At 31.8% G+C, this 15,764-nt stretch overlaps 1 protein-coding gene across 2 annotated transcripts in view; it reads right to left on the bottom strand.

Annotated features, from left to right (window-relative positions):
- Positions 1-10,456, bottom strand: part of LOC118184757 (protein Wnt-16-like) — a 370,222-nt gene extending 359,766 nt beyond the window's left edge. The window contains exons 1-2 of one of the 2 annotated variants that reach the window (XM_085823077.1): positions 10,231-10,454; positions 7,023-7,078 (exon numbers count right to left, since the gene is read on the bottom strand). Coding sequence is in view for 1 of the 2 variants with exons in the window: in XM_085823076.1 (XP_085679202.1) it covers positions 10,231-10,298 (68 nt within the window). In the remaining variant the exon portion in view is untranslated. Of the gene's footprint in view, positions 1-7,022; positions 7,079-10,230 lie in introns of both variants that reach the window. The other variant, XM_085823076.1, reaches the window with a different exon arrangement.
- Positions 10,457-15,764: the final 5,308 nt, after the last annotated feature.

Genomic DNA, 15,764 nt, shown 5'->3' with positions numbered 1-15,764 from the left:
TTAAATATAAACATGCATAGATATCAGTACACAGATGTTACATCTGAAGAAAGTTTCCTTTCCAAACACATACACATTTACGCATTGAGATAAGAATAAAGTACTGGCTTTGAGACGTAGTGTTTTAGTTCTTCCCCCATTCTTTATCACTCCCAATAATTATGTAGTGCATTATACCCCAGCATTCTTAGTAGACGATAAATCGTTTTTACGCTTCTCATTTAGAATACGTTTGCACATTTCTTTTTCCTTTTCTTTTCTTATTTGTTTAACTGTCTCTTTCTTTTCCTCTTTCTTCGTAACTCACGAAAAGAAAAGATAGAAAGATGCACAGGTTTACGATTATGCCGTTTTTTACATGTGCAGACACCTGAAACGTAGAAAAGAAAAATTCCAGAGACTTGACGAGATTTTCAAAATAAGGATAAGTTCAAAAGGAATAGCGCAGGCGTTCAACCAACTTGCAATTAAAATTAAAATGCCTTTTTTGCTTTGTGCCTTCTTATGTTTTTTTTATATACGTATATACCTTAGCTTCGCCAATTTAGGAGTTTAGAAAATATAACATTCATATAACATCGTCCTTCTATGTACAGAATTTTGATAAAGACATCATGGCAAACTGATTACTCAAACTCATAAATAAATGAATCAGTTGCAATCATTTGAACTAATTGCATGCATCTTTCTGAATTATTCAAATGCAGTTTTTTTTTTTTTTTTTTTTCTGAAATGCAATTTGGTTGTGATTCGTGGTGTGAAAGACATTCAACTTATAAGTTGCATTAACACCCGAATGTATCTTAATATTAGATTAATATTATGATACATTCAAAGGTATATATCGTAATATGCATCGTAAGTACAATAGATGCGCTTTATTTTAGACAAATGCGACACAGCTAACTCATACTATATATTTAAGAAAAAAGAGACAGACACAATCAAGATAAAACACTGGTGATTAATCAGACACGAATGCTGATATTCCAAAAGCTACACATCCCATTCATCATATATATAACAGTTTTAGAATGTCAGCTTTAACACAAGACTTTTAGATGTTACAACACCATAAAAGTATTATTATTTGTACGTTTTTCGTGACAAAGTAGGCATAGTACAACACAAAAGCTCAATGAATTTCTTAGAAACCACAGCAACGTTTATTCTTCGACGCGATGACTATAACCGATTATAGTATATGCCCAAGTTAAACTAAACTCGGTGGCACAACAGCCCTAGTGAGCCAAGGCCTGCAGTGCCCCGAAATCTGCTTTCCTGACCGTCGGCCCCGGGTCGCGTGAGCATATGCCCTGAACAAGTGGTCAACTTGGTTGCAGGACACCCAGTGTTTACTCCCCAAGCGAACTTGGTACTCATTTTACCGACTCAAGGGATGAAAGACTGAGTCAACCTTGCTCAGCTCGGGAATCGAAACCCGGACCTGTGGTACAGCGCGATGCGCTAGCCACTGCGCCACCGGGTCTTATGCCCAAGTTATATACATGAAAATTTAAATTTGCATCTCTTTCGCTGCTATATAATTAACACCTTTTACTTGCTCTAAAAACACCATGAATCGATTCAGCGAGGCTGTAGGTCATTCTAATACGTGTCCCCCATATTTAGTCCACACAGTGATTTTTATATATTTTATCATAATTAACTCACCATGTCTTCGTTCGAATACTGCTGATAGCAAGAAAAGGAACTACATCTTTGTACGAGATCATCATGGAGGAATATCACATTAAGTGGGGTTACGTCGTAGAGTCATTAGGTTATTTTGAGGCAGGAGATGTGAAAAATCTGCAGTGCCCTAGCCGGGACTTGAACCTAACCTCTTTAATACGCGCCGAGTGTACTACCGTTACACCACGAAAGCTTGCTGGAAGGAGGGAGAAAATGCCTTATAACTTTTACAACCATGTATATTCACCATGAAAAAGTTCATCGAAGAGGTAACAGCCAACTTGTATTAAGACACAATCCTTGAAGATTTTATTTAACTTTTAGAGGGACTTATGGAGTCTGAATCCTTGTTTAATGAATAATAAATCCTGTCTATGCACAACAGGCTTCCTACATAAACTTCTATATAAGTAGAACTATCAGGCTACACCATGAGTGTACTATAGCCAGTTCATTCTGCTGATTTTGTAAGTTTAGCTGAAGATATGCGAACTGTATTCTGATATGCCAAAGGACATCAGTAACCTTTCAGATCTCTCCAAGAGCCCAGGACAATCTTAGTATGAGAATGAGAGTGAGGATCCAAAACTGGAATATGGCTGTGCAAGGATTGTCAAAATTATCAGGCAGGTTTCAGTTCGCCCCAATCAAAAATAAATTAAATTAAATGCGAAATTGCTTGAGGTTTGCTTTGCGAATTCACTATTTACTATAGGCGACATTGCGGATATAATTGAATATGTCGCGTTCGCGGTTATCCATAGTTTCATATATTCGCAGCAGATCTTCGAGCCTGTTACCATAAGATAAAAATCCTTTTTAAAAAGTCATTTAATTATTTTAATCTTTTTAAATATGTTCATCTTGCTCAGTAGATTTTACTTCATACATTTTGGTTGAAAATGACGCCTTGCTTTAAACCAATATACTTTTTCTACTTCTTCTGAATAACAGGGGGCGGGAACTTAAGGCGAAGTTGTAAAAATGAAGAAGGAATTAGCCAGTTGTCTCTACCATTCATAAAAAAGAAATATTCTTTTGTAAATAATGAAAAATAAGTGGTCTTTTTCTACGTAAAAAATGAAAACCAGCTAAATATTTTCAGCAAGCAATATTTGCTTAGGACGATTAGTTGTGTATCCAGTGTACAAAAGAGTTTGTGTCAATTACATGGCTTTTCTGCATGTTACTGACAGTTATATTACTTTTACAACAAGTCTCTTTAACACATGGCTTTATTATTAGAATCAGAAAAAAAATCGCCTGATATCACATTATTACACGAGACTTCCAATGCGATGGAAAAAGGTACATAAGCTGAGAAATACTCTTCTACAATAGGTTAATTAATTACGGCAAAGCCTCGAGGGCTATCTGCCTAAGGAGAGGGATGCCTTCGTGGAGAACTTTCTAAGGGAAACTGGCTCGTATACACGTTACACATGGGGAAAACCACGAAACCACCCATGCAGCCAGCCCGTTCGCGGTATTCGAACCTCGGACCGAACTACCAATGTTCAGCGACTTTACCGCTCGGCCGCTGGTAGGCCTTTCTACAATAGAGTTTCAAGATAACAGGACTTAATAAACAAAGGCAATGCTAATATAGCATCCATAATTGCAGAAGTAGCAAAGTACTTACATATAATTCGTACATTCCAAATTTTATTGTAATTATACGAAATCACGATTAATATGAAACTCCGAAAAACATAACATTTATATTATGTAAACGAATACGATATAATATGTGTAACACAAAAGCAAAGGAATAATAATAATAATAATAATAATAAAATCTGAAAGGTTTCAGATTTTAAATTACGTTCAAAGCGGCGTATTTTTAACATTTTGTGTTTTACCTTTATTTATTAAACATCTTGTTCTTCACACTTAAACAATAAAATTCAGTTCAAGAGCAATATCGCAAAATAATTTTAAAATGAGCATATCTTTAGAATTTCCGATACACAGTCTCGTGCGCTGGAGATAAAAAAGTTTTTTTTTTTTTTTTTTTTTTTTTTTTCTGTACAGCTTTGCTATTGCTCGTTTTGGAATCCTTGAGTTTGTTAATCAAAAATTCGTTAAAGTGTTACAAAATATGAAATCTATAATAAAACAAATTCCAAATTTCAAATCTGGGCTTCCAGATGCCCATATTCGCAGGAGGATTACGTTATTCAAAATTAGATGGCTCTAGGTACCGCTTTTTTTTTCAAAATGAGAGAAACATACATACATTTATGCAGATTTTTCATTATTTAATTTCTTTAAAGATAATACAGAACTCTAATATTTGGTGGCGACAATTTGAAAAGTGAAACAACGCTTGTAGTGAATCAACGCAAAATGCCAAAACCAAATTAATAGTCCTTCTACGCAAATAGCCCCTTTGGACTAATAATAACTCATAAATCATAACTAACTGTGGGCACTAAAATATTAATAAAGTGTACTGCAAGCTGCACTGCACATTTAACATTTCATTTCATCTTCTTCCTATTTTTGTATAATTCTCATGAAATGTTAAAATAATGAAACCTTTTGCACCTGTACTATGTAGTAACCACTACTGTTACTTAATAAGCGGTTTGTAACTTACGGACCATTTCTTTCTTTAACTTTCAAAACAATTTTTGGGCTCTAATAAATCATGGATACTTAAGCACTGAACAAGGAACGCGATTGCAGAAAGCAATTATTTACTTCGAATGGCTTCAGAATTTTTTTCACATTACGGGAATTAACCTGATTATGAAGGCAGTATACTTATGCATTTATTCAGAACAAAATTAAATTTTTCTAGTATACAGAAGCCTGCAGGGAAAAAAATCAGCGACTCGTCATTAGTCAATCGTCGTTGTCTGGATAGATGACTTTCAAGTGCATTGCATTGAAGTGAAGTGTCATCTCGTCAACAGTTTCTGATAGGAGCTGTTGTTTCTTAATGTTTTTATCATCCCAGGGCTTTGTTCTGGGCTCTCGAGACGTTCGAGATTGCCTCGTGTACTTTATTCACCCTGTTCTTCCCAGATTAGATTATGGAGTCCCTTTAAACCTGATAAAAATAATACTGCTCTTAGTGAATGGCACACGTTTTTACTGTTGACATCTTTATGCGGCCACCTGACGTTGCACGTTGTTGGACGATGTTATTAATTATGTAAAGTAAGAAATTTTAACACAGAGTTATCTTCGAAAAGCTGAACTCATATTTTCTTTAACAGACTGACTCAAGAATAAAACTATTTCATCTAGTAATCATTCTGAAAATGATTATGAAGACTTGTATTTATTTGTAAGCATTTCTCTTCAACAATATATATTTCCCACATCGAGAACATATTAAAGAACTGAACACTCATACGCCTATAACATTAAAATGCTTCAAATAGTGTTTAAAGTTTCGTTTTAAATAGCAAGCCTATCTTGTTTTTTATTTACTTTTTTAGCTTTACGTAATCCGCCAACTTCTACTAGAATGAAAAATAGTTAAAGCTTTTAGGTTTTTAAGTTCTTCAGAAAGCGCTTGACAGTATAGGCTGATATAGGCGCTTGAGAGTATAGGTATTGACAGTGGTTCTGTTTAAGTTTCCTGCAATTGCAGTTTGATATGCTGACGTAAGCCTCTGCTTGTCGAGATTGCTTTATGACCACGTAGTTAAAGGTCAGCTATGGTTTAGTCAAGACGTTTAAATGTTGTGCTCCTCGTACTGTTTAGTTTGAATGTGTATCTGGCTATCCCGCAAGTTAGCGGAGTTATTTTTTCTTAAATTTTGAGTTAATGTAACTGGCACGACAACGTTTTAATAAACAGTTTTATTTTAGCCCTTTACTTTAGTTATGATCTTTTTATTCATTATGTGACAGAACAAAAATTCATCTGACAATCTCTAAAGTGACTGAAAGGAGCATCAGTAATTTAAAGCAATTAGCGTAAACGTATAACTGGAAACTAAATGCATAAGTGTCTTGCAGTTATTCCCAATTAAAACATCAAGCCTGCCTTCTGATTTCCACACATTCTAAAAATTCACCAAGGATTTATTATACGAAAAGTCGTAAATATCAACTACAAAATCTCATGGGAAAAGCAAACCTCAGAAGTGTACTGCAAAATTTCAAAAGTATGCACAGATTCTATCAATTTATGCTACGTTATTTAAAACCAATCCTATGCATTCTATACATCTGCAGATAACATTTTCAGATTCTTCATACAAGCTAAGCTTGTGCTTAAAAGTTATGAAGGTTTTCCAGACGAAAAATAGCATTGATCTTTTTTTTGATTAATATAAAATTAAAAGTTTTCTAATTATGAATTATTGTTTTATATTTATCTATATATAGAGAGAGATAAAACAGTATGCGCGGAAATCATATTGGGATATTTTTTTTTATTTTATAACTATATATTTTTTCTCTTTTACTTTTTTATTTTTAAAGTTTGTACTATGATGAATTTTTATTTTAATTTTGATATGTTTGGATTTTGTGTTGAATCTCTTTTTCACGATAGCTAATATTAATATTGTTGCTGAATAACCTTGCTTTGACTCCAATTTACTTTTAACTTTAGAATCTTTAAGTCTATATTACTTCAATCCTGCAGCTACAGCCCAGGACGGGTATAAAATCTTGCTTTTAATTTTAGCCTCTTGTTAAGTTTCTTTTTGTATTTACATACATATATATATAAAGATAGCTAATCAAACAAAACTGTAAAAATATAATAATCACAACGACTAATACAGTACACGTTTATACAAATTTATACGTTTACAGATACAAATTTATTTTTTAAAAATATTTAATCATTTGACGATTTCATGTTTTTAGACGACCAGCAATGCAATTGCGAATTCATCTGAGTAATACACATCAAAAACAGGAACACATATCCTTTATATTATTTGCATTTTAAAACTTCCTAAATCAAAGTTATCCAACATTTTTTAACGCAGATCTAGCTCTGAAAATCTGATCGTGTCCCTTAACCATAATATATATTAGAGAGTAATATCAGGCATCAAAATGACATATAACGTGCTCGAAAAGTACATTCTCTTTTTCATTTTTATCGCAACTGTCCAAATAATTGTTACAGGACATCAGATAAAAAGCTTTGTGAAAGTTAGGGTTTCTACGTTAATTAACTTAATGCTAAAAAAGAGGAATTAATTTTAAAGAACGCACTGCATTTAATATATGTTCATAACAGATCAACAGAAAATTAAATGTCGAGAAAAAGAAATAATTTTTTGGTAATTATTACTAGCATACGATTTATCGTTTACTAAATGTTACAAAAATTATTAGCACTAAACCTGTGTCATTGACTTAAATCTTTTCAGGTAACTTTCCTTCTTAGCGGTAGGTACCACTAGAAAAAAAAAAAAGACCTTTTTTTACACTTTTCTTAAAACAAACTTCTTTTTTATACTATACAAATTTTAAACTATTTCCAATATAATATAAGGGAAAAAATACCCAATATCGTTGAATTATAATTTATAACTATTTGTAAATTTAAAATATTACACGAATTACACTTTTATTGTTATTCAAAACTTTTATTTGAGCTTCTGTGCCTCCGAGTGCCATGTATGCTGGAATTCATATGAACATAGCATAACACCAAAAGATAATTCATTGCCGAAAATTACCACGTCGAATGAAGTACATTTTTTCATGTAGATTATGGTTTTCAGAACTTAACGCCTTGGAATTTTTTTTTTTTTGTTGTTGTTGTTATTGTTGTTGTTTGTTTATTTGTTAAAATAATGTCTAGAATAAATTATGGAAAAATTACGTTTTGAAGCACATGCTTTTAAGTCAGATAAATGGAGGTATAGATACTAATAGTTTCATAATAATTTTTTTTCTGGTAACAATTCTTCTCAAAGCAGGAAATGGAAAAATAAAAATTTCTGAGAGACAGTTCCATTTAGTAATTAAAACTTAATTTTTTTTAGTTTCATATTAAAATTTATACAAAGAAACAACAAAGCAAATTTTACTATCGATTTAAATTTAAAAAAAAAACAGTGAAAAAAAGCTTTAAAAATGGTACGAAAACAATATAAGAATATGGAAGAAAAACGCAGAACGATTACAGTTTCACTGTATGTAATGCCATTATCAGATATTATGATAAAACATCGATTTTTGAGTTACGGATATGACTAAAGCTACGCTATATACTTGAGATAAAATCTTTTTAGATAGTGCTATTTATTAAATTTACGAACTGATTTAGAATTTCCTTATGCTTTGTGATTATCATATAAATTAAAGTTAGTATGTTATTAAAAAATCATATACAACTGCTTTAGATCAGAATGTTTATATATCCAAAGACTGAAACATGGTTCAAGATTCTAAACTGCTCAGCGTAATCAACATACAACGTATTTAAGCATTCAAGTTTAAAATCCACTAATGTCAACCAAAATAGGCTGAATCCAAACGATCATTATAGTTAAAGCATCATTACTTTAAAAAGAATAGCGATAGTAATACGTGGAAGATCCGGGGATTAAATGAAAAAGTTCCGGAACAATCTTTTGGCATGATAAAAATGATACTACACACGTATAAAAACATATGTCCTCATTGTTTCGATATTTGCAAACTTTAACTGCGTACAATTCCTTTAGAAACATGCAATTTTTCCAAGCAATTATAATTGCAAACTAAATATACAATGAATAAATTATTCAAGACCTTCTTCTCAAAATATTACAAACAAGCAAACATATGCATATACATATATATAATAAACATAACATACATAATAATACAAAATCCTATTCACGCACTTCTTTTGTTGTTATTATACATATATAGTATATATATAATGTTGTATGATTTTAAAATTCACTTAGCTCGAAAACAAAAAATTATTTGTCATATGTCATTATAAATAATTTTCGCTCTCGCTAAAAATTATTTAACGGAAATATTTCTATTTTTCAGCAATTTTTCTCATTCCTTCTGATTCAAAGACTATTGTAAAATTATGTTTGGTTAAAAAATTATTGTGAACCCTTTCTTTTTCTTTTAATAATCTTAGAAATTTTATGCCTTACAGCTCCTTGATAATTCAATAAAAATATATTTTTGATGTAAAGTTTCTGTTCTTAAACATTAAATTCATTATTGGAAACAAAGTGATGAAATATTTTCTGATGCTATCTTTTAAAAACCTTATTAATAATTTGCAATTGATTAGCATTTGCAAACAACATACTAAAATGTTTAACTGGCATTTAAATTCTAAACTTAAAACCTGAAATTAACTCAATCGATAGTTTCCTAAATATCTGTAACACTAAATATAAAATTCATAAAAAATGCAGGTCATCAAACCAATTTTTTTTTTTGCGAAATAATTAACTGCTTAGAAAAGTCCATAATAGACATAGCAAAATAATGCTAAATGAAACTTTAAAGAAGAAATAAATAAAATTCTAATTAAAAACACAGCAATATTTCAGATAACTATAAAATGAAATTTTAACAGTCATTTGCCGGTTGAAATCCAGTATTACAGGACATCGGAAAGCATTTTAAAAATTTGCCATTGTTTAGAAATTTATTAAAATTTTAGAAACCAAAGAAAGCTGTTTCGTAAAGTTTTCTAATTTGATTTCTAAGAACAATTTAATAATAAAAGAGGATGCTTATTTACAAGATAAAAAAAAGTAAAGATATAACCAATGACAGAAAAAATGAATGAATAAGAAAGTTTATTTTTTGAATGCAGTAAGTTTTGAATGAGACAATGAAAAATCTATTTTCATGTTAGAAAATAAAGAACAGCATTTTTCACATGCCGCTGTTCATTAGCGTACTTAAAAATAAATCAAGTTAATGCAGTAAGTTTGGGGGGCTCTTAAATGGAAGTTAAACTAATTAAAAAGGGACCGCAAAATTCAAAAATCATGAATAGCATCCTCTCAGGGCGAATAGTAATCGCAGAAAAACTGCAGGAAAAATACTTATAATATAAAAGAAGTAACTTAGCATTACTTAAAATGCAATTTAAATGATGAGGAAAACTAAAACCGATAAAAAAAATTTAGTATTTTGACAACATTAGAATCTGTAATAAAATGTATTATACTTTGTAATACTCCTATTTGAAAAACTCGGAAAAGATGCTAAGAAAAACTTAACTAACTAAATTAAAGCACCCCTCCCCCGAAAAATGGGTATAAATTCTATTTGAAATGATCACCTAATGGCGTTTTAATTAAAAAGAAATATATAGCTAGCTTCATTTCCTTCCCTCTCTTCCCCGAAAAAAAAAAAAAAAAAAAAAAGAAAAGAAAAAGAAAAAGAAACATTTTTGAAAATTAAAATTTTTAATTCTTCATTACTTTATTTGTAATTGTTTATTTTAAGCTAAAAAAGGTAATTAACTTAATAATTAAAAAGTGAGTTCCATACATAAGTAAAGAGGGGAAAAAAATTTATCGGAAAAAAAAAAAGTTTCACTTAAGAAAAATAATAATTTTAATAGGTACTTACATCCAGTTACTGGAAGCGAAAGACAAGAATGAACACAAAAACACAAGTGTAGTAGTCCGTGCACCCATTGCACTGTTAGCACAATGTCATCAAAATATTTCTCTTTACCCAATACCTCAATATTTATCTCGGCTTTTCAGCGCTCTGATCACCAGTGCGCGAACAACGCAGAATCAAACGCGCCTCGCAATAAAAGCGCAAACGGTCAGCTTAACACTCGCATCTAGCCTCAGTCTTCTCTGAGGAAGATCTGTCAACAGGGTTACTGGAACAAGTTGTTTCAGGACCGCCAAAAAATTCCGCGTAATCTCGCCAAATTGCGCCGTTACAAGAGTATTTCTGACGAGAGAAAGATAAGCCGCTAAGCTTCAGAACCGTACGCTGTTTTGAAAAGGGATATCCAACAAATAAATTTTTATCCTCAATTCACAACTTGCTGTCAATTAAATTTTGTCGCAGTTTTTGGGGACTGGTTTAAAAGCGAATGGCTTGAAATGAGTAACAACACATACTGTTGTTAATTAGATACGTTTTCCCATCTTTTATCCATCTTGCATCTAGCCGATACAAGCGGTGATCCCTTTGCAATCAACACAATTGGTTGTAACTTAATTAAGACAATTAATTAAACAATAAGTCTGGCTGTAAATTAATTAAAATAAAATTAGGCTGCCTTTCCATGGAGGAATGCCTTTGTTACCTTTAAAAATCTATCTTCTTAGGCATTTGTACCTTTAAAAATCAATCTTCTTAGGCATTTGTACCTTTAAAAATCAATCTTCTTAGGTATTTGTGTATTCAGTCTGTAAGAATTAGCTACTGATCCATTAATGGGTCACAGATAAACAGACCATTAACAATTGACAAAAGTCTTATTTAATTGCAAATGTGTTAACAGTTAAAAATGAATTAAAATGAATATAAATTTATCTTTGGTTTATTTTAACTTCCGTACGTAGTTTAGTTTAAGTATCCCAATGTACATTAGTAATCACATACAATTGTTCAGTATTTGTTCTAAACCACAGTTTCTTAAACTGTGGGTAGCGATTCCCAGAATTGCAAATTTCTTTGCAATTCTTGTTTCTTTTCGAATTTTGCTTTAAAACTTTTGCATATGGTTTTGTTTATTCGGGTTTGGGATTAGTAATTTTGCAAGTTTTGTTATTAGACTCAATCTACTCAGTTTTTAAATTTTGTCTATTATTTGAAGCAGGAGGTCGCCAAAAATGTTAGCAGTTTTGATATTTCTTTAACTTATAATAATTTTACAATTATCAAATATTTTTACACAATGTACCCGAAAATAAATAACGATAAGACAATACAGACAAATAAAAAACGAATACGTTTCGACGCATTCTTTTTATAATATAAAAGTTCGTTCTACTTGCTTTGCACGTGACGCTGTCATTCCGTCTGTTACTTATTTAAAATTTTCACATTGTTCATTGTCTTAAAATTAGAAATTAAAGTTAATGACTTAAAACTGCAATACTATATTACAATAGTGAAAAAATTAACAGTTTCACTCACGCGTGTGTCGGATTTGCGCAATGCTCATGGGGAACTCACAAAATTTTCACAAATATAATGGGGTCCTGGGGTCGCGACAAAAATCTCAGTGATAAAAAGTGGTCGCGACTAAAAAAAGTTTAAGAAGCCCTGTCTAGACCAATGATTGAAAACAATTTCCTGACATAAAATGAAATGAAAAATTAATCTTGAAATTTCAGCGGAAGTCTTTGTGCAAATGGTAATTCAGCATTGAAAAATGAGTAGCATGAACTTGTAGCGTTGCGCTTTTAACTTGCACGCAACCAAGAGGTGACTGTGAAAACTGGATAAAAGACAGAGTCTTGTTAAGGGTTTAAGTCCCTTTTTATTCAACGTAATAAATTACAAGTGCGTGCTCTTGACGCTCACAAACTGCGCCAACTCGGCGGTCAAATAAAAATAATAACCTGAAAAGAAACTAAAGACAAGATTCTAACTACGAGGCTCTCTAAAAGTAACTAACTCACCGCGTTTTACAATACCGCTGCTAATTCAGCAAACTTGAAGATCACTTGAACGATTAACACTACTTCCAGGCAAGCACACAGGCCGAAACGCGTGGTTCTTCAATTTCTGGCCAACTACCTCCGCGCTCGTGAAGTAAGAATATCACACCTCGAACTCGTTTCCTTTCTATTTAAATCAGAATACTTCCGCTGATAATTTGAATCCTTGCGCGTTCTACTAAAATTTACATACTCTGGCATTGGCAGTTCCAGGGGAAAGTAAGGCTTGACAGGAAAGATAATTTAAACTTAAAATAAAGGTTAGTTAAAATAAATATAAACCCTACAAACTGATAGAATTTATGTAAAAACATTTCTAAATGGATTTAATATTCGTCTCAAGAAATCTTCCCTTTAAAACCAGGCATCAGAATAAACGGAGCTTCAATAAGGCGACACATCACGAAGTGCATGAACAAAGTACTCGTCTAAAGAAGATTATCAGTTTCATTTATTAAGATATACCATACACATATTGTTTTCATTTTGTGTATGGTTATACATTTTGCGAAATTTCTTTGCAATTCTTGTGTCTTTTCGAATTTTTTTGCATTCAAACTTTTGCATATGGTTTTGTTTATTCAGGTGTTATTAATTAGTTTCGTTATTAGACTTAAGCTACTCAGTATTTTAGAATTTTTTTTTTTTTTTTTTATTTCGCGATCGTTTTGGATTTTTCTCTTTTCTTTATGGTACAATTTTCGCACTACGCGCTTCAGCCTTAACAGCTACAGGTACACATCGGTCAATTTGACCGATGGGCATTTTTACGTTACCGATGGGTGCCTAGTTCCAATCAACCAGTATTGCCAACACGATAATGATTGCAGTTTATTTTGAATTGAGGAGAAATCATCGTGGTAATGGCGAATTTGTGCTTACTTTATTTGTGAATATCTGCTCTATAAGACGACACCAAAATTTTGAATTTTGTATATATCGTTTAAAGAAAATATCGGATTCAACATATGACACATATCTTGCAACATATCCTCCATACAGTGAAATAGTGTTTTGTTTTGGTGTTTTATGTGTTTCCGGTGATTAAAATTATATGTTGGTGTTCTCTGAAATTCAGCGGTCCTAGCGGTGCAATATTTGGATATTTTGTGACCGATGGGCATTTTTACGTTCTCGTGTTAGCAACACTGGTTGATTGGAACTGGTAGAGTTTATAAACTTTGCATTACACCAGCATATAATATGTCAATTTTTGTTAACAATAAGTTTACTGCTTTTGTAAAAGTTTCAAAATTCTAATGCACTTATTATCAGTTATGTTTAACAAACTTTGTTAATTAATTTAAATGTTCATTAATTTTTAATTCCTTTCGATATTTTTGAATAGGAAAAAAAACATTAATAACAAATAATTTTTAAAAGGCTTTCAGATTTTACATTACGCCCAAAGGGGCGTTTTTTTAACGTTTTGTGTGTTACCTTTATTTATTAAACATCAAGTTCCTCGCACTTAAACCATAAAATTCAGTTCAACAGCAATATCGCAAAATCATTTTAAAATGAGCATAGCTTCAGAATTCCCGATACACAGTCTCGCGCCCTGGAGATGAAAGTGTTTTTTCCGTATAATGCTGGCCCACCAGCGGTCGAGCGGTAAAGTCGCTGAACACTGGTAGTTCGGTCCGAGGTTCGAATCCCGCGAACGGGCTGGCTGCATGGGTGTTTTCGTGGTTTTCCCCATGTGTAACGTGTATACGAGCCAGTTTCCCTTAGAAAGTCCTCCACGAAGGCATCCCTTCCCTTAGGCAGATAGTCCTAGTGTGCATTGCCATAATTAAATACACCACACCGTATAATGCTGCTATTGCTCGCTTTGAAATCGTTGAGTCTGTTAATCAAAAATTTATTAAAGTTTTTCAAAATATGAAATCGATAATAAAACAAATTTCAAATCAAAATTAGGGCTTCCACATGCCCATATTCTATGGAATATTACGTTACTCAAAATTTGATGGTTCTGGACACCATTGCTTTATCACAATGCGAGAAACATGCATGCATTTACGCAGATTCGTCATTATATAAAAAATAAATAATAAATCTTTAAATAATATCTTTAAATATAATGCAGGGATGTAATATTTGGTGGCAAAAATTTGAAAAGTGAACCGACATTTATAGTGAACCGACGCAAAATGCCAAAACGAAATTAATAATCCCGGGTAAATTGCCCCTTTGGACTAAAAATGCATACACCGTCAAAATGACTGCATGTGTACCTTTGCGTTATAATGAACATGTTTTCTTATAGGTAGGTGTTAAGACTTGGACTGATAAAGACACAAATTACTGATAGTTTTTGAGTTTATTGTTTTTCTAAGATTAATTTTAGATAAAAAATAATAAAAATATAATTTTATAAAAATCTAAATTTATCTAATTTTATAAATTTGTTTTTTATTATTTAATCTAATTTTATAAAATTGCATAAAAATATAATTTTAGATTTTTATGCCACGATGAATTTCGTGGGTTTTTTCTGATGTTACGGTCAGACAAGTGAGATAATTCACAACACAAATTTTAGTTTTATGTCCTTGTAAGTTCAGAAAAGGCTAATTTATTTATTTACTTCATTCGTAGCACCAACCCCCTGACCACGATACAACTACAGATATTTATATTTTCTTCCATTTTTTGGGTTTAGCATGTTTTGCCCCCTATTTCTTGAAGTTTTTGCATCTGGTTTATTCGGAACTGAATACAGGATTGATTTTAAACGTACTTATTTTTTAGCTTATTTTGCATTACATATGCAGGTATTCCACATTTTGGATATGATATAAAGATGATGACGGATTAGACTGAATTACTTATATTAGTAATATTATAATTACTTATATTATGGGAGGAAAAGAAGCCTACGTGGAAAAATTTCTAAAGCAGACTGGTTTATATAAGAAGATGGGGTTCATTAGTGGCGAGCGGTAAAGCCGCTGAACACTGGCAGTTCGGTCCGAGGTTCGAATTCCGCGAACGGGCTGGCTACATGGGCATTTTCGTGGTTTTCCTCCACGTGCAACATGTATACGAGTCAGTTTCCGTTAGAAAGTCCTGTACGAAGGCGTCTCTGCTCTCAAGCAAATAACCCTCGAGGTTTTGCATAATTACATAAACCAAACCAAACCATATAAGGAGATGATGATAGCTTAACGGTTGTAAGAAAACCAAACATAATGGGTTCATACCTATATCTTTATTTAATTAATTTATTTATTGTGCGGGTATAAAATACTTTGCATTTAGCTTAAAACTAATTTTTAATTTATATGGCTAATTCTCGACAGATGAAATAGAAATTATAGTATTTTAATGGCTTTTTAATTCATTTATATATGTAAAGCATTCCACATTCTGAAATTTGAATTTATAAAAGTTTACTTGTTTTCAGGAAGATTAATTTTATTTTTCCTCTCAATCCTCTTGAACTCTTAGAAAGAGATGAGAAAA

The sequence above is a fragment of the Stegodyphus dumicola genome, chromosome 1, assembly GCF_044657685.1.
Source record: "Stegodyphus dumicola isolate Sdum_Otavi_A_Nest chromosome 1, ASM4465768v1".
Lineage (NCBI taxonomy): Eukaryota > Metazoa > Arthropoda > Arachnida > Araneae > Eresidae > Stegodyphus > Stegodyphus dumicola.
The sequence above is the reverse complement of the archived record's forward strand: the minus strand, read 5'-3'. Positions and strand labels throughout refer to the sequence as shown.